Genomic DNA, 23,507 nt, shown 5'->3' with positions numbered 1-23,507 from the left:
TCTTGCTCCACAAGCAAGGAAAAATGTGTAAAAACGCCTAAGGCCAGGCTCATGCCAGTCTATCTTTTGAAGATAACATGGTGCAACTCTCATGGTCCCAGCCTATAAATACCCAGACGTGCTCCCAGCTCCTGGTTAAACATCCCCGCTGTACCTCCCAAGGCTTTGACATCAGGGCAAACATCCCACAGAGGTGTTGAGGGAGCCCAAATGCAGAAATCCTGGCTCCTTGCTGGGCCCACTGGTCCCCCAGCACGCAGGCACAGTGGCGTCAGCTCCGAAACCACTGGTGCCAAGGGCTGGAGCCAAATTAAACACTCTGGGGATAAGCCCCCCATCCCTTTCCCAGCCTGTGAGCATTCAGGAGAGGATCAGTATTGTAACGTTCCCTGACACAACCCTGTCCTCCCTTTTTCCCAATAAACCATTGGGAAGCGTCTGGGCTGACCGGTGCGATGGACACATAAGTTGCTTAGAGAAGCATGTCTAAAAGCAGCGATTCTCTCGTGTTGGTATGGGAGCAGCTCCGGATGCAGACACAAGCCCTGCTACCACGAAGCCCAAGCTAAGGCTTGTTCATAACAACTTTGCTAACAGCAAAGCTTGCCCTTAATCCCTTGGAATTAAAAAAACAGACACAGACTGGGTCCGGACTGCTTGACCCTGCTGAAGGACTTTGCTCTGCACCGTGTGATGGTACGGGGCTAGCATGGTGTGCTGTCCTCACCAGCCCATCCCTGCACGCCAGAGCCCGCTCTGTAGCCACGAGACGCTGGGAGAGACTGGCTGGACTGGAAATGCTCACAGAGGAGATGCCGTAGGTGCCCCAGCCCGGGGGCCAGGTGCACATTGCCTGGCCAGCTATGGTTTCCCAACCACTTCAAAGAGGAGGGAGGAGGGCTGGTACCTCCCCAGCTCCACTGCAGGCTCCGAGAGAGCCTGAAAGGGTGTAGGGAAGCCCCGGGCCCAGCATCAGGACTATCCTTTTTGTCTGCAAAGCATATTTGCAAAGGGGTTTAGAGCCCCTGGGGAGGGTGGGTTTGCTTGAGTGGGACCACGGTTGGGTTAGTTTATGTCTGACCCACTCCCACCCATGGGCACTCAGTGCCAGGGCTGCCGGTACCCAGGGGGACAAGAGGAGGATACCCCCAAGCTGGAGCCCGCGGCAGCAGCGATGCCTCTGGGCTTGGGCTACAGATGCTGGGGACATGCCACGCCTTGGTCCCTTGCCCAAAAAGAGCCACGCATGGTTTTGCTGAGTCACGCAGTGCCGCGGGGCCAGGAGGGCGCTGGGTTTTGCTGACTCAGGGTCAGCGGCACTCGCCTTGACCACATGCCCGCGGGGCAGGAGGGAAGCGGGGGCTGGCCGAAATAACGGGAGCTGGCAGACTCAGCAATGCCTCCAGCCATCGCTCCGGAAAACCGCATCCCAGTGAGTGCCATCTTCCACAGGGAGGCGGCAGGTTTCCCAATACCCCCCACTTGACCGAGGCATGGCAATTTGGAGAGCTAGTGGGACAAGCCACAGCCGAGGGCAGGAATACCCCCTAAAAACACTCGGCACGAACCACAGTTGAGGGTCGGGAAGCACAGACCTGGGGCAGCGGGATGCTGCGTGAGGCCGTGGGAAGATGGAAGAGGCTCAGGGAGGGAGGGTGGGGAGGATATGGTGCAAGCAAGGTGCTAGCAACACGACCCAGTGATTTTCCAGAAGTTGCATGAACATGAAGGAGGCGGGCAAGGGACAGGGACCCCATCATGAAGCCAGGGGTCCCCCACTCCAGCAGTGCCCGGCTCTTCCCACGGGCTGCTGCTCTCCCATCCCCGAGGCTGGGCACAAGCAGGAGCAGAAAACAAACACCCCTAGCCCTCAGGACTTGGAAGGGAAAGTGTCTATAAATCCGATTTTATTTGTATTTTTTTTCCCAGCTAGTCTCGTGGCTCTGTAAGAGCTCGGTCAGGGCGAACTGGGCAGAGATTAGCTCCATCCGCCACCTCCCAAGCTGGCAGGGTGGCACCTCTGAGCCAGGAGGTAGAAAAGAGCCCGTCCCAGCGCTCCCGCCCGGCACCAGCATCATCCTCGATGGCTGTAAGCGGCCCAGTACTGCCACGGCGGCATTTCGAGGGGGGGCACATCTAGCTTGGCAACGTCCCCCACGGCCCCTCCCAAACAAGCTATGGTCCAGGATATGCCCATCTACCCCCCAAAAAACCCAGCCTGGAGGGATGAGTCCCCCCAAACTGGGGGTATCCTGGGGCCAGGGAGAAGCATGGGGCCGGGGGGCTGCCACGGCCCCCCTGGCCGGGGTGGTGCAGACGTCCCGGTGAGCCTGGTTGCAAAATTAAACCCCACTGGTGACAGTGGGTGCGTGGCTGACATCCCCGAGCAGCCGTGGGCCTCCGGCAGGCTGAGCCCTCAGCGTGCCAGGCTGGGGCTGGGGGCTGCGCTCAGCGGGGTTTCAGGGGGCTGCTGGCCGGGGGGGGGGGTGCCCCTCTCCCCAGGGAAGAGAGAAAAGCCAGAAAACCTGGAAAGGACAAAAATAAAAGCAACAAAAAGGAAGTTACAGACAGAACAAAAGCGAGCACGCGCGGCCGGCGGGGCGCCTCGTGATTTTTTTAATGGTGTTTATTCCCCTTTTCCCGGAGGCTGAGTCATGGGCCGAGGCACCGGGGGTCAGGCCTGGGGACTTGGGGAGGGGGGGGGCGTGAGGCAGCACCCACGGCCCCGCACCCCACGCGGGAGCCCCCGCCCCGGCCCGCCCTCACGTGACGCCGCTGGTTGCAATTTTAGACCGTCAGCTGACTCGAAAAATCCCTGGAGAGGGGCCGCCGCTCCTACAAAAACAGGGAAGGCAGCCGGGCACGGCGGCGTCGCGGCCTGCCAGCAGCGGGACCCTCCGGCCTCGGTGCCCCCCCCAGCCACCACCGCCATCGCCACCGCCACCGCCACCGCCGCCATGGGGCCCCGCGGCCTCCTCCTGCTGCTCACCCTGGCGGGGCCCTGCGCGGCCCTCATCAGGTGAGCCGAGAGGGGTCCCTCAGGGGCTGGGGGGGCTGGGGGGGGGGGCGTGGGACAGGCACCCCAGGTGCTGGTGCAGTGGTGGCCTCCGGGCTCCTCTCGCAGGCACCCCCCCCCGCCCCGGTGCTGTTCTCCCACCGTTAAAGCAGAGGGGAGGAGGGCTGGGACCCCCCCAGATGGGGGTTCAGGGCTGATGCCCTGCCTATGGAGGGGTCTCGCTCCGGCTTCCCCTATTCCCGGTGACCTTTGGTAGCCACTCGCCGCCGCCCTCCCTCCCCCCCCCATCCTCCGGCTTTGGGAAAAGCACCGAGCGCGGGAGATCCAGCACGGGGGGGGCTGGCAGGAGCCCAAACCTCGCCCGCTCCATGCTGGTGGGTCCCCTGGTTTCGGCGGAGCCATGTGGCCCCCCTCCCCGGGGTGACCCCTCCACACACACACTCCCATTAACAGGTGGGCGTTTCGCCCTCCCCTTGCAGGATCCCCCTGACCAAGTTCCCCTCCATGCGGCGCGTCCTGAACGAGGTGGGCAGCGAGATCCCGGACATGAACGCCCTCACCCAGCTCCTCAAGTTCAAGCTGGGCTTCGCTGACCTGGCTGAGCCCACTCCGGAGATCCTGAAGAACTACATGGATGTGAGTAACAGCCCCTCCGCCGACCACCCCCCAACTGCAGCGGACCCCAGCGTGATGCCAGTCGCCTGGCTGTCACTTCTGGGGGTACCCATCCCGGGCGGGTGGTGGGACGTGCCAGCCTTGCCATCCCACCACAGCCAGGAAAGTGAAAGAGGGAGAGATGTTGATCCTGTAGGAGAGATTCATGCACCCCTGCGGCTTGGTGGGTGGTTGCCAAAAGTTGCTAAACTAAAAATACTAATACTAATAATTAAAATAATAATAATAACCCACTGCCACCCAAGTGGGAGCTCTGCAGCTTCTGTCACCTATTTCCTTTCCCCTTTGTCACTAAGTAATGATCGTAAATAGGGGCCTGCTCACTTGCAGTCCTTCCTAGCATTTTCTGGCCCCTTTGGGCTCCACTTTCTGCAAGACGGGCATAAAAAGCATGCTCCACTCCTTGTGGCATTGGGGCATAAAAGAGTGAGCATGGGGTAGGAAAAGAGGGCTCAGTCTGGGCACCAGCTTGCTATGGGACTGGGGGTGCAGGACACTTCCTCTTGCTATCCTTCATCTTTTGCACGGCCTTGGGAAAAGCCACCCTGTACCTCCACCTTCTTCTCAGCGGCTTAAGGAGCAAAGGGACCTTTGTGGTGGAAGCAGCGATAAAAGGAGAAGCTAGGTAAAGGATGTGAGGTTTGCCCTTGCCCAGCTGCCAGACGTGTGGGGTTTCCTATTTCTGGGTTCCCCACCAGGTAACCTCGTGGCTCTTGGGGGGTGGGATGTGAGCACTGGCCAGCAGAATAAAGCTGGCACCAGGTATTTGGGTGTTAATTCAGGATATTCCCCTCTGCTCCCCTTCCCCGGGGGCTCTTGTCACCCAGCCAGCACCATCCTGCCAGGGCTGTGCTGGGAAGGGCCGCCGGTGTTTTAATCAGCGGTGTTGAAAGCCAGGGCGCTAGCAGTTGCACCACGGCATTGTCTCTTGCAACTGCAGCTCAGGCTGCCACTTGGGGAAAGACTCCACTCACTTGTCCCAGAGGGACTAGCGCAACCTGCAGTGGGACATAAGGGACCTCTGGACCCCTCCCAGCCTGGCCGAAAATGCTCTTGCTGCCAGAGGAGCTGTTGGGATGAAAGGCACAGCTTTCCCTAGACCACCCTGTATGGTCCCCACCAGCCCCTGGGACCCCTCACGGGTCTGTGTCTATGATGTACGGGGCCCCTATACCAGGCGTTAATTTTCAAGGCCCAGCAATAATTACAGAATCACTGGCAGCAAGTGCTGCCTCCCCATTACAGCTAATTCCAATGGATTATTAATTACTCAGTGAGCAACCCTTGCAAACTAAGCGCACAGGAGGTGAGCAGCTTTGATAATCCTGTTTTCTCCCTTCCCCCCTTAATTAAGTACCTGGCGGGTTTGGAAAGGCCACAGGTTGACTTCCCTTGCTCTCAGCCTTCTCTCCAGGGCCCTGATCCAGCTGCTCTCCAAGCATGACATGGCGCTCTGCCCCTTTGGGAGGGCTGGGGAAGAACGGGCCCGTCCAGGACCTGCCAAGCATTCCCCATTCATCCTCTTCCCTCTGGATAGAGGGATGCCCTGCAAACACCTCAGCCACTCAGGTTTCTTCCAGTCCCAGCAGAGATGCATGAAGAGCAGAGGGGTATCCATCGGATACCTGCGCTACAGGGACTTCTCCCAAACTCTCACCCCGCAGCCCTAAATCCCTCTCTGGTGGTGCTGCTGATGCCCTTTTCTCCCTCCACCTCCTCCAAAGTCTTGCGATGCCCACGACTTAGCATTTGTTTATTCCTCCTCACCCCAGGGGCTCGCCAGCCCACATCAAAAGCCCCAGCAGCAGTACCTCAACCCGTTGCAGGCAGAGCTGCTGCTCGCTGCAACCCACAGTTCCTCTGCAAACTCGCCAGCAAAGCAGCTTCCTAGCCAGTTTCAGCTTTTCAATAACGCAGGTGTTTTGCTTGGCTTTCTCCCATCTTTTTTCTCTTCCGTATAGTGAACTGCATGCCAGCCTGCAGACCTTCCCCCTTGTCTTCTGCCCTGTCTCCCTGCCCCAAAAGTCCTCCCCCACAAGCACCCATCCCACTTCTCCTCCCCAATTTATCCTTTTCACACCCGCTGTAATGAGGTGTGAACAGCGAAGGGGAGCCTCCCTTCCAGAGGAGGAAGGCTAGGAGCCCATTACTGCCAAAAAACAAGAGGAGGGCAGTGTCTAGATAATAAGCTGGTCCCTTTTTCAATCCTAAGAGATTTTTTTGGTTTTTAATCCCTGTTTTCAGCTGGCTGCCTCAGCTCATGGCTCCCTTCTCCTCCTTTGCAGGCCCAGTATTACGGCGAGATCGGCATTGGAACACCCCCCCAGAAGTTCACTGTGGTCTTCGACACTGGATCCTCCAACCTCTGGGTGCCATCTGTGCACTGTCACCTGCTGGACATCGCTTGCTGTAAGTGTCACTGGCGGCAGCCACGGCTCAACAGCTTCTTCTTCCCTGCAAAATGCAGATCCTGGCATTGCAAGAGGAGAAACTGAGGCAGCAGCATGAACGGGCTTGCCAGAGGCTGATGGGGTCTTTAGGGTCAGAGCTGGAAATAGGATCCCAACCTCCCACATCAATCCTTCATTACTCCCTTCCTGTTTTTTCCCCTCTGCGTCACCCACACAGCTTCAAACCTTCCCCAACAGCCTCGGCCCTGCAGCCAGGGAGCAGCATCACAGGTTGTGATGTTTCTCCCCAAATTACAGACCGACGCTGCTGTTGCCCCATTGCGCAAGGCTGGTGAAAAAAAATCAGCCTCTTGCCAGATCTGATACAAACTGTCCTAGTTTCTGCTTTATTGCCGCATGGAGCATGTGCATGCATGTTTATGGATTTATAATTAACAAAAGCCAGGGAGGCACGATGAGGTGAGAATGTCTTAGGGACTACAAGTTTTTTTGCTCTGTGGCATTCCTACACAATAAACCTCCACAGTTGAAGGTGTCAAACCCATCTATGGCAAAATGCCATTTAAAATCCACTGTCTGTGCTGCTTAAGCAGAGCAGAGAAACCTGCGGAGACAACAAATGCAACCATGAAAGGCAACCCACAGTGCTCGATGAGGATAGGGAGGAAATTTGGACTTCTTGTATGGTCCTGTAGCGCCCAGAGGGGAGACGGACCTTTATTTGCATGCGTGAAATGAGATCTAGAACAGTAGGTAGGGTGGTGAGGTCCAGACCTAGTCTGTCTTGGGGTTCTTGTTCTGTAGCAGGGAGCTGGTTTCCCAAGGCAGTGGCGCGGGAGGTGCTGGGACCAAAGGCTTGTTTTGTGAGTATGCAATGAGCCTAACGTTGTGCCAGACTGGGATCCAGACGGCCCAGCTGGGGAAGTCCCTGTGTAGCGTGTAGGTTTCCATAGGGCTCGGCTGGTTCGTCCTCAGCCGCTGTCTGCCCCGCTCAGCAAGCAGTTGTGGAGCTGGGCTGGCCGAGCTTGCCACAGGCCGCTGCCCAACTCGTGACTCAGGAGGAATCTGCGGAGGAGGTATCTGCCTGGCCATAAAACCGGGGATATCTTACAGTTCCCAACCCTTCCAAGAGGAAAAGCAGCTTAGACTAGGGGAAAGCCCTTCTCCTCTGCAAATAAAAGAATATTTTGAGCCCTCTCTGTGCAAAAAAGAGTGACCATGTAAAAAAATTTCCACCTAGTCTTAGCAAAAGAAACAGATAAATCCATTAAAAATGTTCGTGCCCAGAGTAGGCTATATCTAAAGCCACCCTGGTTTTCCGTGGCACGGGGGGAAACGTTTCGCTCTGCTGTCTTAACACACCCTGACACACCAGCTACGTAGGCTCTAGGCTTTTAATACCCCTTGGCCAAATCCGATTTAACAGCCAAATTGGATCTGCCCACCTAATTCCCCAGACGTCAGAAATGCTTTGTTAAGCAGTCTGGGCTTGGCAAATGCTGGGTTCAGGCCCACCTTAACATTGCTGAGTGTCCATTTGTCCTGATGAGCCAGGTGGTGTGGGGTTAGGTATCGGGGAGCCCTAGGTATCATGGAGCACTAATGTTGTATGTCCCTCTGTGTCCCTCTCCCTGGCTGCAGTGCTGCACCACAAGTACGATGCCTCTAAATCCAGCACCTATGTGGAGAACGGCACCGAGTTCGCCATCCACTACGGGACGGGGAGCCTCTCTGGGTACCTCAGTCAGGACACCGTCACGGTGAGTAACAACTGCCCTTGCCCCGAGCTGCCCCAGCCTGCTTTCAGCAGAGTGCTCTAAGCCGTTTGATTTCAACAGGTCTCCCTTCTTAAGTGTCCTACTTGTATAAAGCATGCTTCAGTGCCATGTTTCCAATTGCTTTGAAATGAGGTGGTGATGATGGCTGAGGAGTTGGCAATGACCAAGGCAGGCAGAGAAGGGGGAAGGTATTAATCAGCAGGTCAGCAGGCTAGGAGCGTGGACTGCACACGTGGTGCCCTGCAAACATGGTCTCTGGCTGATCCCTCCAACCCTTTTCCTCCTTTTCCTCCTGACCCCAGAAATTTCCTAGCCCAAGTGCATGCCAGCACCTCTGCACAGGCTGCTGGTGGTGCCCAGCTTGTTCCAGGCCAATATCCATGCGGTAGTGGATGTCCACATGGGAAGCTGCCCAAATACTGGCCAGAAATGGGCTCTTCACTGCCCCATCCTGGTCTCATGTCAAGAAATGGTGCTTATGTTTGCAAAGGCTGTGTAACACCTCGGGGGGGTTCCCCAGCAGCATTCAGGGCCCAACTTGAGGTAGCCGCGTTGCTGGTGGTTGCTTTCCATCATTTCCTTTTCAGTGAGCAAAGGCTGAGCTTTCTGTCCTGTGAATGGTGGGTGCCTTTTACAACTGCCTCCCAGGTACAGATGCTCGTAGGCGTTTGCCAGCTGCCAAAGGTCAGCAGCGCACGTGCTCCCAGATTACTTGGTCTCCTGGCAGGGATAAGAGCATATGTTTGCTTTGCAGGGGTGAGACAAAGCAAAAGTGTTGAATAAGCACATAAATCTAGGGATTTGGGGTTTTCCATGTTAGGTTCAGCTGAAAAGTATTGGCTTACCAATTTCATCGGGATCAAAAGAAGAATATCCAAGAGGAGCCTGAAGTGGGTGGCTCATGCAAGGAGCACTCTTTAGCCCATCCTTATAGCAGGAAAATTTCAGGCTAGCCATTGCCTCTGTGCTGCATCCAAAGATGCCAGCAGCTCAGGCTGGGTGCAGGACCCTCTTTGGGGGAGAGGGCTTTTGATGGGCTCCGTGAACCCTGAAAATCAGTGCAGACAAGGCTGTGGGGGAGAGCCACAGGGGCTGCCAGCAGCTTTGCACCTCTGGTTTTGTGCTCTGCCTCCTGCAGCCCACCAAGCTTCGGGACCATTTCAGTTTTGTTTCATGCCATTTATTTCCCACATCCCTCGGTTCGCTTAGAATCACCCTGCTGCAAAAAAAGCCACCCATCTGAGCCTTCCCACAGCTCTCGCCAAATGAAGGCACCATGTACGTAGCATTAATGGTTTCTCTTACATTACATTTGCAAAATACAGATGGAGGTGGAGGCATCTGTGTTTGTCCCAGTAATAGAGCAGGGCAGCAAGGCAAACAGCGAACTTTATTGTCCTGTGAAAGTGTGGGCTGGTTCAGGCGCTTTCCGGCTTAATGCAGGCACTGAAGTGAGTCAGAAGGAAAATTGCAGCTTTTTCTTTTTTTATTTTCATTTGTAATTATCACCCTAATGCCTACTTGCTAATTAGCTCTCCACTTCCCAGCGACTCAGAGGTAGGATTTTGCTCCTGAGCTTGTTCGGGAAGTGGGGATGGCTCTTGGCAGCTGGCACAGCTTGTAGCATTTGATTTCTGTCTGGGCAGAAGCAAGAGAAACCTTTTGCATGGAGCCTGAGCAGTGTCACACTTGCAGTACACAGGAGGAGCAGGGCCAACTCAGAGGGTCAGGGACCTTTAGCTTGGACACCAAGATGCTTTCCCTGATGCACAACATCCCATAGGCAAGCTCCCAGTTGGGTGTAGTCTGGAAAGACAAGACATTGAAACAGCCTTCAGGGTGACCCTCTCGGCTCCAGCCATCCCGATGGGTGGAAGCATCTACCACAGCAGCTTGTGGTAAGCACTGACATCTGACTGAAAGGTGCTGCTTGGCAGGTGGTCCAGAGTCCCTCAGCCCTGAATTTTTTTGGGAGAGAGTGATGAGCTCATGTCGAACATCCTGCCTCTTTCTGTGGAGGAATGATGCCCCAAAGCACCATACTCCCCAGTGCTGCTCGCTCTCCAAAGAGCAGCGGGTTCAGCCAGCCCTCTGCTGCTCAGGCATCTCATCCCTTTATTGCAGTCTGACCTTGGGATGTCCTTCAGGGACACCAGAGGAGACATCACTGCCTGTGCGGCACATGGCGATGTGGCCCCATCTCTCCTAGGGCTGCAGTGCAGATATGCCACACAGGAGATGCCCCTCCTCACCTCTCCCCTTTGCCTCTGCAGAGGGGAGCCCCAAGCCCTGCTGCCAAACCGTGCCACGGAGGCCCTCACCTCTAGTCTGCCTTTGCCATCCGGCACTTGCCCGCTTGGCTGAGGCCGCTAACAGGGAGGCCAGGCGAGCTGCAGGGTGCCGACACCTGTCTGCAAAGTGCTGAAGGGCAGCCACCGCACACCCATCCACTAGTAATGGTTTTTGGTCTCTCTGTGTCTGGACGAGAGCCAGCCGAGGGAGAGACAAAGGATCTGTCACCTGGCACCAGTGCTCTGCTAAAGATGCTCTTGGCTTTCAGTCCCGCTGAGGACCAAGTGTGGGCAGGGTCTGCTGAGACCCCACCACCAAGCAGATATCTGCCTCCCTCTTGGGATGTGCAACCAGGACAATATTCAACAAACCTGGCGCTCAGTTTTATCAGTCCATTGCATTTTACTTTTTTTTAAGTGGAAGCTTTTTTGAACTTTCTGAGCTGCTGCAGGACCAGCTGTGCCAAGTGGTGGAGTGGTGGCTTTTGTAAACCTGTGGCATACAACGGGGGCACTTGCCACGCGCCGGCAAGCGGATGTGTTGCTGTGAGCTGTTTCGCCCCACATCCTGTCCTGTGGCTTTTAGCTTTTGCAAGGCTCGATTGCCCTTTCCTAGTGCAAGTCTCCGATACCATTAAAGCCAGCACTGCCCAACCCAGCCTTGCACTGTCTAACCCTGGGGGGATATTAGTAATTTACAGGGATCGTTATCTGCCATCAGGTAGGAGAGGCCAGCTTTTCAGTCCAGCCTGGTTCACTACAGGGCTGCTAGCTGCAGGCTGAGAGGCTGAAATTGTCCTAGCACGGATTCTAAAATTGCCCGTCGTCAGCCAGAAGCTCGGAAACCTCCTGAACTGCTACAGCCAGGAGCCAGCAGATACATCCTGCTCCCCGTCAGCAGAGCTATCTTGCTTTCTGTGATCTCCTTCTTTCCTGGGATCTGCCCTTGCGAAGCGTTTCAGCTTTCCAGCGGGGAACACCAGTCCTTCTCATGGCTGGCAAGAGAGGTGACCTTTGCATTCACAGTACTCTGCTTGCTATTTTCGTGCTTCGGGCTCAACCTCACTTTCTTGGCTGGCTCTTCTCCCCTCCCACAGGAGCTCTCTGCAGGCTGGTGGCTCTTCTGGGAGACACAGCAGTATCCTAGGGATGTTTCTTATGCAGGGGAGATCACAGGGGTCATTGGCAGAGGTGAGAGGGATTTGTGCTCCCAACCAGGTCACGGGTGCAGCACCCGAGGAGGTAGGACATAGAGATGACTTAGAAGTTGTCCAGAGTGGGGAGGAGGATTAAAGGTGCAGCACAAGAGCTTTTCAGACTGGGAGGAAAGGATGAAGTAGGCGACAGGGGAAAGGATGTAGGGAGGACAAAGTGATATAGGGCCCTCTGTGCAAAGTCTGCAAAATGGCATGGCCAGTGCTGGGACCCAGCAAAAGGCTGAAAGGCTGAGTGAGGTGAGCAAAGAGCAGTGGGGGGCTCCTGCCCTTAGGGGCGCGCTGGGCTTTGCAGGGACTCAGGAGTTGCCACTATGTGGCCAGAGTGCCCTGTACCCCTCACCCTGAGGAGAGTGGCACCAGGGTTTCTGCAGCTGCCTACAAATGCAAGGGTAAAAGCAGGCAGGAGTGTGGCAGTGTATTGAGGGACGCACTACAGCCTGTGTTCAGTGAGATCCCATTTCTGCCCTGGTCCCCCAAGCCAGTGTTCTTTACGATCTGCTTTTCCCTTCCCCCCCCATCTCCCCTCAGCTCGGTAACTTGAAAATCAAGAACCAGATCTTCGGGGAGGCCGTGAAACAGCCAGGCATCACGTTCATCGCTGCCAAGTTCGATGGCATCCTGGGCATGGCATTCCCAAGGATCTCTGTGGACAAGGTCACCCCTTTCTTCGATAACATCATGCAACAGAAGCTGATCGAGAAAAACATCTTCTCATTCTACCTGAACAGGTAGTGTTGGGTTTGGTGCCACACCTCTCGTTGCAAGGGCAAGCCCAGCTGGGCATTTCTCTATGTCTCCTGGTAGCACCTCATGCCGTGTGCCGGTTTACACCCTGGCCAGCACTGTTGGGGAGGTCTCAGCAAGGTCTCCTTTCTGGAGCAGTCAGGCCAAAATCTCTTCTGTTTACTGCTTTGAATTAAGAAGGGAAGCAGAAATGCAGCCATTTTACTGATAAAAAGCTGGGTAGATCTGCTACTGGATTTCTTAACTGATTAAGAGACAGAGGATGTTTCCAGAGGAAAGAGAAGTAAAAATAAACAGGGTTGTGATCATGAGATTGCAAGCTGCTAGTGCGGTCCCGGTTAGGGGAGTAAACACAGCCCCAGCCTGTTGCCAAAATCCATGAGCCACGTGGCCACCACCATGTCACCTCCCAGGCAGGCATGTCCCCCACAGGTTGTCACTAATGATGGGGCTAACGTTCCCTCACCCCCCAGGAAATCCTCCTCTGCAGCTCCCAGTGCCTTCACACCCACTGATCCTCCCCACAGGACACCCCATCACCCTCCTGGCACGAAAGGGGGACTCTGAACTACTTCAGCCCAAAAGTAGCATGCCAGGAGCAGGGAGGGCAGAGAGGGCTGCTGCTGGCCGTTCAAGCGCCAGCCCTCCCCCATCACCATATTTCTTCCCATCTGCTCAGCAGCGAGCTTTTATCTGACGGTAACCTTGAGGATTCGGCTCTGAGGCTGCTGGCTGGTGCGGAGTCGAGTGCAGATAACCTAATGCTGCATCAGCCGTGTCCAACCCTGCACGGGTGTTTGTTACAAGCTGATTATTTGGGGGGCCCCTGTGTCAGTGCTCAGTTCCCCTTTGCCATCCCCCTTCTCTGCAGTGAGTTTCTCCACGTGGCCGTGAGAAAGCACCAGGCAAAAAGCTGCAAGATGCTTTGGCTGGGCCAAAACATTCCCATGTCCCCACCCCAGCCTATCTCACAGTATCTGTCCTTATATTGACATATTATAGCATGATGTAAGTCAGTCATCTGTCTCCAATGCTGCTAATACTGTGCTTCACCCCCAAGCACCCCGGCATGTATTTTGGGGGCACATGGAGGGGTTTGTTCTGCCCTGTCTCTGATGTTCATGTGTTTGGATTGGTTGGGTTTTTTTTTCAGAGACCCCACAGCTCAGCCTGGTGGCGAGCTGCTCCTGGGAGGGACGGACCCCAAGTATTACAGTGGCGACTTCAGCTGGGTCAACGTCACGCGCAAGGCCTACTGGCAGGTCCACATGGATGCGTAAGTCCCCCCTCCACCAGACTATATGCATGGGGACATGTGTGCAGACAGCTCACGCCTGGGGCTGGGCTGAGACCCGCCCCGAAAAGGAATCATCTCTATCCCTGCAACACATCCACACCAAAAAAAAGGAGATTAAAATCCCGCCCTAAGGCTGGATTGTTTGTTGCTGGAAGGGGAGGAGAGGCAGAAAACAGCAGGAGATGTTCTGCAAAATCTTTACCTCTTGTTTACAGCTTGGCCCTTGAAAACGCCTGCTGCACCCTTGCGAAGCAGGGAAAAAAAGGCCGCATGTCCTTCTTGCAGGCAGGGCGAGCCCTGCTGAGGCTTTGCTCAGCTCTCAGCAAGGCCTAAGCTGCGTGGCTCACTTGCACGCAGCTCCGGAGGAGCAGGATGAGGCCCCAGGAAGCCAGCCCTTGACTGAAGGGCACGGCGTGGCAATCAGTGCGCATTGTTGGAGGCAGAGGGGAGGAGAGCGGGCTGAGCTGCCGGCCGCCAGCCCCACAGTCTATTCTGAGCTCTCCCACGTGATGGGAACTTAAAAGCGGCCTGTGATCAGAGTGCGTCCTTTTCCTAGGGATCGCATCCCTCCCCAGCACAGGGTTTTAGTTCTCATCTTCCCCCAGCCCTGCTGCGTTGGCAAAGCGTGGCAGACTCTTAGCTGGAAGGCTTTATCTGTCCACACTGCTGTGAAGCGCGATGTGGGTGAGGAAGCCAAGCAGCTCCTGTCTTGCCTCTCCAATGTACACGAACCTTTCCCTTGCCCATGACCCTCTCAGCTGTCACACCACCCCTTTAATCCTTTGCTTTTTGCAGTAGCACAGGTCATACGAGTCCCTAATGCATTGCCCTTGACTCGCTCACATGCCCGTTAGCTGCAGTACTTGCTCTGGAGTGCAGGTAGCAGGCAGGGTACGCAGGCAGCAGTCCAGGCTCTCTGCAGAAATGCCGTAACACCTCAAGACACCCGCTCAATCAGGAGCAGGCGAGAGGGAGCCAGGGGGTCTGTGCACTAAGTTGGTGCTGCATCAGTATTTCTGAGCATCTGTCCTTCCTGGGTGTCTCTTGCAGCCCTCCCTTGCATGCCTGCATACTGCCCAGGCTCAGCCATCTTCAACTCTTTGCCTGCTGCTTCTTGCAGCCTTCGCTGGGAGGCCTCTAAGAGTTGTCTCTGTCTGGACATCTCTCCCCAGGGTGGACGTTGCCAACGGGCTGACTCTGTGCAAAGGGGGCTGCGAGGCCATTGTGGACACAGGAACCTCACTCATCACTGGCCCCACCAAGGAAGTGAAGGAGCTGCAGACAGCCATCGGTGCAAAACCACTCATCAAAGGCCAGGTGAGGCCAGGCTGGGAAAGTGGGAGTCTGTGGCCATCGCGGCACCCAGATGCTTCTAGAGACCCCGGTCTTCTGCTCCCTCTGCTCTCTGTTCCCAGCTTTTGCTCCTGGAAAAGCCCCTGGCATAGCAGGGACGCCTCTGTTTTTTGACCCCAGGGTAGTGTTCACCGCCCTGCTTAATCTCTCAGTAGAGGGACAGGTCCCATGAACTTCGGGAGGCTTTGGGTCACTTCTGCCACCCATCTCTGGGAGGTGGAGGAGAAGGGGTATGAGTTGCAGCTGTGGCCAAGGATTCACGTTAATGTGAGTTCAGAGGCACTTTAATACAAATATATTTAATGCAAATGACAACTCTTCCCTGCCAAGTTTTTAACCATCGTAGTTAATCTCACAAGGTCACCTCTCCTCCCTGAAACTGTGAAGCAACAGGGATTATAAGGACCCTCTAGGAAGGATGCTCTGCTCTGAAACCCCTCCCAAATCACAGAGCCATGAATGCTTGTAGGCCTTTTCTGCAGTGTCGGAGACCCCATGCTGCAGCAGCAGCTGACTTAGACCTGCCACCCTCCCCAAGACTTGCCAGTGTTAATTAAACCAGCTTTGTCTGTTCTTCACACTGCGAGTCCCTGTCTATGTCTCTAGGCTGTACCGAGCCATGTCTCCCACTCCTGTGGAAGAGGAAAGATCTCCAGCCCTGCTGCGTCGGGTGCTGGGCCCTGGGGCTCAGCAGAGCCAAAAGTTTTGGCTCTATCCCTATCCCTAAAACCCTCTGGCCCCTCAGCTTGCAGCCCTGGGCAGGGAGCAGCCCACTTACCCCAGCACAAGCCTCTTCTGCACCCTGAGATGAGCTGGTTTTGGGGAAAACCACAACAAAGACATGATTGTGCCCGGGAGAGACCGTGCCCTTTCCTGACGGTGTGGCAGCTGCCATCTAAAACCTTCACTGTTGCCGTTTCAGTACGTGATCCCCTGTGATAAGGTGTCATCTCTGCCTGTCGTCACGCTAACACTAGGAGGGAAGCCCTACCAGCTCACCGGAGAGCAGTATGTCTTCAAGGTATGTCCAGGCAGCTTTTGCCAGCCCTATGCTTCTCCCCCAGGGCCTAACTTTTGCCTCCTCCACTCAAATCTCAACCATGAAACACAAAATGCAAGAGCAGGAAAAGCAAGACTGGAGCTGGCACTTGGGAAAGAGTCTGAAAGGTTGGGGTGACGGGCTGGTGGCACTGGTGATAGACCCAGGCAACCTCACCAAAGTCCTGGGGAAATGAGACCCCCTGCATGATGCTCATGAGGGATAGCAGTATGGGAGAGGAAGGGCAGGCAGGCTGTTGCGTCATTTTCTACAAACATTTTGCCCTTTCCTGATGGATTCTGGTGCCATGAAGCCTTACCATAGCAGAGGCCACCAGCCTGGCATTTGAGCCATCAGAGTCAACTTGCAAGGACCATCTTGTGCAGAATTTCAATAATGGCTCTAATTCAGAGCTGCGTGGGCTGGGAGGTTTATGGGCATGTGTGGCTTTACTTGATGATTTGCTGCGTAAGGACTCTAGGAGGGGGAGCTGAGTTTGGAGCCATGGGAGCAGTGGGTTGGGAATTACTTTTGCAAGCTGTGGATCTCAGGCTGGGAGAGGCTGAAGCGCAGCCAGCGTTGGCAGGTGTTATTGCCCAGCTTGCGAGGTTGAGGGAAGGGAGGACCTCCTCGGATTGAAGCTCTCACTCTTCTGTCTAGGTTTCTGTACAAGGAGAGACCATCTGCCTGAGCGGCTTTTCAGGCCTGGATGTCCCACCCCCGGGGGGCCCACTCTGGATCCTGGGAGATGTCTTCATCGGTCCCTACTACACCGTCTTTGACCGTGATAACGACTCTGTTGGCTTTGCCAAATGTGCCTAAGCGCCTGACCCCCACTGCCTCTGCCACACACACACTTACACACACACACAGGAGCCATAGAGAAAGATTACCAGGGTTAGAAACCCAGTGAGTGGAAAGGAAAAAAAAAAAAGAAAAAGAAATGGAACTAGATTTAAAATTACATGGAAAATAGTCATTAGTGCCCTGCTAGCTACTTTTTTCCCTCCGTTGAATAAGTGGTGCTGGGAGGTCTCTAGTTGATGACTCCAGCTGGAGTAGCCCCTTGCTTTACTGCTAGGTGTTCCAGTATTTGTTTTTAAGAATGATTCTCAGAGCTGAACAAGGCCCTCTCACGTCTCCCAGCCCTCGTCTCCTTCCTGGGGGCCAGCTGGCTGGATCCAGCCCCTGACGCCTCTGTTCCTGCAGAGAGGCTGTGTGGCTGGTCTTGGGTTTGGGCTTCTGCACTGGGGGAGAGGGACGGGGAAGGCCGTCTGGCACGTTATTTACTTCTTGCTTTTTCACTGATGGAGTGGGGGAGCGGGAGATGGGGGAGAGTCCATCTTCATCACCCCTCCACAATGGGTTGAGGCAGCGATTGCTAGGTCATTTCTCAGTGGGTTTGTGCTGGCTTGGTCCTAGGAGAGCACATCCTGGGCTGGAGCAATGGGGGAATCGCAGTAGCGTGCCCAAGGGTTGAGTTTCAGAGCCTGAGGGCTCTGGTGGTATGTTTTTGTGTAGTGATGGCACTAGCGAGAGAGCTGGAGGCATGATGTCCGCGTGCCTGACCTAACAGGACAGGGATTTGTAAGGGGGCTGCAGCTGGTGGGACTCTTCAGGGAGTATGAATATAAAGGGGGTCAAGATAGGATTTAATAGAGGTCACTTGAATTCATGGCCACGGAGGCCCTGCTTTCTGCTGAGCAAAGTCACTTGACACGGGTTCTCTCAAGTTTGGTGAACTTCTCCCAGGTTCCCCAAACCGCAGATCTTCCCAGCTTCATCTGCAGCCAGTGAGTTGAGAATAATGTTTCTTAAAGCAACTAAGTGATCTACAAGCCAAAATCACACTGATAAAATCCGTAGGTGTTTGTCAGCCACATAAGACCTTTTGGAAACATTACTCACAGCATTTTGAACTGCCCAAAACTCAAGGGACAGTTGGCAGACCCAGCAAGCTTCCTGGGCAGGAGGGTGCTGTGGCAGCTGCTGGACTTGCATTCGCTTTCCCTTCTGCGCTGTCCTGAAACCCAACTGCCTTTTACACCCTCCTTACCTGCTTTCCACCTTACTAATGCTGGTGAGAGCTCTGTTCACGTCCACCCTGTGTTGCAGACAGAGTGAGGCACAATCCCACTTTGGAGAGGTTGTAGCTGATTTAGCTGTGCTCGCAGATCCTCCTGGAGAGCCGAGATCTGTGCATATGGAGCCGCTTGCTTCACTGGGCTGGTGTCAGTAGGCAAACACTGGTGGAGCTGGGAGGATGATAAAAGTGAGTTTTAAGCAGTACTGGAAAGCAGAAGAGAATCTGCCAAGAATCCCAGCCTGTGCTGGGAGTAAAAGACTCTCTTTGCTTTCCCAGTGCACCGGATCAGGTCCTGAAGTTAGGGAGTGGCAGCAGGTGAGGCGCAAAGCTGAGGGTGGCAAGAGGACCAGATCAGCACCAGCCGTGACCCCAGACCAGGCAAAACAGACAGTAAAATCCTGGCAGCCCAAAATTCATTGGTAATCCTGCCAGAAGTACCAGTGGGGCCAAGGAAGTTCCCAAGAAAGGTCTTTGGGCAGTGGGTGAATAGATGGTTATGGCCAGTGAAATGCATATACATCATCCCCAATATCGAATTCACCACAAGCATCAGAGGCAAAGGTGGGGAAGAGGTCCTGAGGTGAGCTGTGGGAGAACAGTGTGTGCATAGCCTGCAGATCCCCTGTCCCCACCCGCTACAGCTGATCAGTTTGGCTTTATAACCATGCCTCACTTCTTGGAGGGATCTGGCATGGGCAGTGGGGACAGGCCTGGGCACACTTGGGTCACGTGCATTGTCCCCTGCAACCCCAGATGTGACAAATGCTGCTCCCAAAGCTTCCTTCTGCCTGCTAGTAATCTTCACCTGCAACCCTGCATCTGGACGCCTACAGACATCTGTTGCAGACTGGCTAGAGAACAGTAGCATGTTACCAAAAAAATAATCATCAATAGGTACTCCAAAATCAGCAGATATTCAGCACTTCTCTGGAGAGCCCCGGTTTCACACCATTTAAGTGCCCAGAGCTCCTCCAAGTCCTGCTACATCATTTCCCAGCTGCAGGATTTCTTCAGTGCAGCGAGACAGAGACAGACCTTCAGGTACCCGCTAATCAGAACTGATGCGGGGGGAAAGCCTGATGTGGAGCTGGCAGTGGGTTTTCAACGTCTTCAGCATCAGATTTAAGTGGGACATGCAGCACAGTCCCAGAACAAGCCATTGGGCCGTGGTTCTGCTGAGCGTGCAATGCCTTATGCCGTCTGTGTCATAGCCTCTGCGGTAACCCAAGGCTGTGCTGATGTCTGTCCTCAGGCAGGCAGGAGACTGCAGCCAGGGGAAAGAGCACAGCCCAAAGCGATGCCCCGAGTGACATACCTTAGGATAGGCTGGAGGAGTGGTTCATCGTAGTCTTCCCTGAATGGGCCTCCTCCCCTTGTTCTTTTATTTGCATTTTTAAACCAAACTCTAACCGCGTGACTGTTTTTTTTAATCTAATTTGCTGTCAGAATTACTGTCTCATCATAGAAAACTGAAAAGAAAATACAGTATTTCCCCCCTTAACTCTGAGAGTGGTCTTTCCTTAAGGAGTTTGAGATGCCAAACTTTTTCTCAGTGGCCAGAGACTGTCTCCCTGACCTGTTGTCCCAGTATGTCTGGTCGCCCAGATGTGGACTTGTGTTTCAAAAGGGTTCCTTCCCTTCTTTCTGATAAGGAAACACGCTGGGAGCCTGTCGGGTTTGTATTTTCAATGTATTAAAACATAACCCAGCCTCTGTAGGGTGACATGACAGTGTCACCTGCCTGACCCAATGCCACTGGGGCAGCAGGCACTCCCAGCATCTCTCCTAGCCTACAGCCTTCTCCTGGGGCCAGATCCCCCTGGCTGAGTATTGCCAAGGGTAGTCCTCCCTTGGACTCAGCAAGGGTACTCAGGTTGTCCCCTAGTCCTCTGGGCCAGCTTGAACAAGTTCCTGCTTGTCTTGGGACATAGAGCGGTCCTGTAGTAGCCAAGGTGGGACTCCAGTTTCTACGTCCAGCCTAAAACCCACTGGGATGTGAAGTGTATGCTCCCAGAGCCCAGTGATGAAGAACGGGGCGGGGGGGGTCAAAATGTAGGAAAAATCCATCCCTCTTGCCTGCCTGTGTGACTTTTAGTCCTAGTGCTGCTGTACATATGGGAGCTGGAGACTCCAATGCAGAATGAAGGGCCCATGTGCCAGGTAGAAGATAAGAGCTAATCCTTACTTTGAAAAAAGCATCATCTACATAAGCAAGATGGATGCAGCCAAGTCCCATCCCATTTTCTGAGTGCAGATCTAAGCACACAGAGAGCTTAACTGATTTCCCCACTGGCATGACCCGAGCCTCTGTTCCCCCAGGATGCCTTAATACCCCAATCAGCTGTTCTCCTACGTTAAAGAGATGGATTTAACCCAAAGTGCTGGCTGGGTCCTGAAAACCAGTCATGCAGCCCACCATTCCTCAATAGCCCAAGGGAAGAGCAAGTCATCCGCTGCCAAATATTTATCGACTGGAATATGAGGGTGTTGTTTCTGCTGAGGGGATTGTGCCTAAGCCTTCAGACGTGCCGTGAGTACTGAACGTTGCATCTCAGTGGGAACAATCACAGGCTTGATCTTGGCCAAGAGCTGGAGAACCCAAGAGCCCGAATTGTCCACCCATCCTTTTCTAGAAGGGAGAAGAGCTCCCCCCATCCCACGAGCATCCTGCACGCGGCCCGATGTTCTCTTGCCCAGCAAATCCTCAGGTTTACAGCAGCCCTCCCGTTTACTGCACCATCTCTGCAGAACTCCATGCACATGACAATTTGATAACTCACTCTTTATTAAATGTCTCTGCTGATGCAAAGAAGATAAAATTTTTCATTACACATCCCCTTGAGTAGTAGGGTGCTTGGCTCTGACCCTCAGGGCTGTCTTCATGGGCCTGAGCCTTCTCCAACCAACTCTGCTCAGGGCTTTGCCAAAAGCCCATTCAGACAAGGCCCTGCCCAAGGAGAGGGAGGATGAGACCCCTTGTTTATGGAGATGACGCTCATGTGGTTGGCTCAGCAATTTGCTCCTTTGGGAAACTATTTTTAACTCATCATGAATGACTAAGCACGTTGTTTTGGGGGCTGGTGGCTTTTTCTTTTTCCACTCTTTCTTGGATTTATTTCTTTTTAGGTTCCTTTGGGAGGGAAAAGAAGCGGAGTGCAGACTGAAAGCTTAGAGGACAGGAGACAGAGATGAAGGGAGAGTGGGGAGATAGGATTTACCCCTCCAAGCCTCAGGCCACCTTACTGCTTATGGGGCTTAACAACCCATTGAGGAATTTTACAGGGGAACAAGAAAGAGCATTCAGGAGGCTGTGGGCTCTCTACTTTGGAAAAAAAGCAGGGGCAGGTCCTGCTAATGATTTTCTGGAGAGCTGGAGTAGGATTTGAGATGGAAGACTTTCTCACGGCTCTTACAGCGCTTGATTATGCTACAGCCCACATGCCTCTAATACGATTACAGGAGAATTGCTTTGGGGCAGGAAACATCTTCCTGTTCTGTTTGTCCCATGCTTAGCACAAGGGGATGCAGGCCTTGATGCCACAGTAATACAGGCAATTATTCATACTCACCCCAGCTTTTATTTGAAAGGAAAGTGGTCCTAGACCTTATGGTTGAGGTCATGCACACATGACCTTTAAAGAACCCCAGAAAATTGGAGGAGCATTAAAATAATGCAGAGTATTGAGGCTTTTTATTCCTTGTGTCATTACTTTTTAAGCCAGTTCCCTAATTTTGAAGGGTCACATGAATGGTTTTTGAACTGGTGATGCTGCATATATGCCATTGTGCTTGACAGTAATAAACCTCTCACCACTCACACTTAGCATTGAGAAAGATGATGAATGACCAACCCAAAGACCAAAAAGTGCTCTGCAAACTGTAGGATTGACCTGGTACCTGGAGAAGAGAAAAAGCAGCCATCCAACGTCCCTGACCTTTCAACCCTATTCACACCAGGGAATGTGCCCACCTCTTTTGATCCCACATTCCCCTACACCGCCCTGCTGCCTCCTTTTGCCACCTCCAGACCCCCTCTTTGATCTTTTTCTCTGCTCACCCTCCATCCCTGCCTGATATTAAGAAGAGGAGCAGCCCTAGCTACACAACTTGCCCCAGACAAGTGAACAGCAGGCTCATCAGTAGCTCCCATGGCAGGCAGCAATCTGCATCCAAGGAGTTTCGTTGCTCCTCCTGAGCCTCTGGGAAGGATGCTCTGCACAGCTGCGAGTTGCCCGCGTTTGTCCAAGCCCTTCAGAAAAGCTGACGACAGCTGACCGCAGCTCTGCCTCTCCTGCAAACATCTTAATCCCACAGGAACATCACTCTCACCCCAGCGCTACTTCTGCTTCTTAGCAGCTTCTTGGAGAGAGACCTGGGTCTCGTCACAGGCAGCAGTAGCACTAATAAAACTCTCTTTACTTTGGCAGGACCGAACACCACTCCAGCAGTGATAAATCCCAAACGAGAGGGCAATTTGTCCTTTTTTAACCAGCACAGGCACCTTCAGAAGCATTAAACCAGCCTCGTGGAAAGTGGACCCCCCCTCTTGCCTGGGAGCACTGTGGCTGTGCAAGAAGTCCCCTCGCATCACACCGACCCACAGGGATGAACACGGGGTGGGTGCCCCTACACAGGAGCCAAACCTGCCTGTGAACGGTCGAGTGAATTACCATCCTTATTTCTTAGCTCAGCACTTTGTGGGTAGGCTTAAGGCATTTCCAGAGGATTTCCCTTCCGTTGCAGGTACTGCTTGCACAAACTTTTGTTTTACCCAGCCTGTTTCCAGTACTCTGGGATTTCTCTGCTCCCCTTCCCCATCGCCCCAGCCAAACTGGCTGCTGCCTCAAAGCCACCTGCGCCGGGCTGGGCTCTGCCACTGCGGGGTGACACGGCATATCCTCATGTCCTCACCCTCCCCATGCCACAGCTGCATCCTCCCGAATGACCTGCAAGCTGTCCCTGCGCGGCACCAGCTGCTCTCCATCATCGCGTCCCTGGGGGGGGGTGCTACTGCAGCACCCCAAAATTGGGTTTCCACGCAGCTCCCAGGGCAGTTGGCAACAGGAGGCAGCAAGCATTTCCCTGATCCTGTGCCAAGCCCGGGCACAGCCAAGTCCTCCCAGGCTTGTCCATCGTTCGTGACATCGCCACCTCCCTCCTGTAAAGCAGCTACATGCCCTGCATCCTGCTGCCGGGGTGCTCCCGCCCCTGCCCGCACTGGGATTTGCTCAGTGCCGGCAGGATTTATCACCCCGCATGCAGGATTTATCCCCTTTCCATTCATCCCCCACGACCGGAGCACTTTTTTTCCCCACGGCGCTGCATCGCCGCCACCTCCCCTTGCCACGCAGTCCCAATCGTCCCCACACACCCCCGCCACACTCGCTTTAGGTTTTCGCCCAGGCCCGTGGGAGGGAACCCACAACCCAGGCTGCAGCGAGTCCCCGCTGCCAAGGTCTCTCTGGGTGATGCTGGAGAGAGTCGGGCCGAGCATCCCCTCCGGATGGCTGGGGAAGCCGCTCGGCCAGGGCCCAGGAGATGCCCTTCTCCAGCGGGGTGCTACCAGGATGCTCCAAGCAGGAGGTGACGTCCCCGGGGGG

General features: G+C 54.4%; 1 protein-coding gene across 1 annotated transcript; it reads left to right on the top strand.

Annotated features, from left to right (window-relative positions):
• Nucleotides 1-2,639: 2,639 nt before the first annotated feature.
• On the top strand, nt 2,640-19,408 carry CTSD (cathepsin D). The gene is made up of 9 exons (XM_030038563.2): nt 2,640-3,019; nt 3,496-3,652; nt 5,977-6,100; nt 7,744-7,862; nt 11,917-12,116; nt 13,286-13,408; nt 14,602-14,746; nt 15,705-15,803; nt 16,482-19,408. The coding sequence occupies exons 1-9, from the start codon at nt 2,655-2,657 to the stop codon at nt 16,641-16,643; spliced, it is 1,494 nt and encodes a 497-aa protein (XP_029894423.1). The 5' UTR covers nt 2,640-2,654; the 3' UTR covers nt 16,644-19,408.
• Nucleotides 19,409-23,507: the final 4,099 nt, after the last annotated feature.

Source organism: Aquila chrysaetos, chromosome 16 (genome assembly GCF_900496995.4).
Source record: "Aquila chrysaetos chrysaetos chromosome 16, bAquChr1.4, whole genome shotgun sequence".
NCBI lineage: Eukaryota > Metazoa > Chordata > Aves > Accipitriformes > Accipitridae > Aquila > Aquila chrysaetos.
The sequence above is the reverse complement of the archived record's forward strand: the minus strand, read 5'-3'. Positions and strand labels throughout refer to the sequence as shown.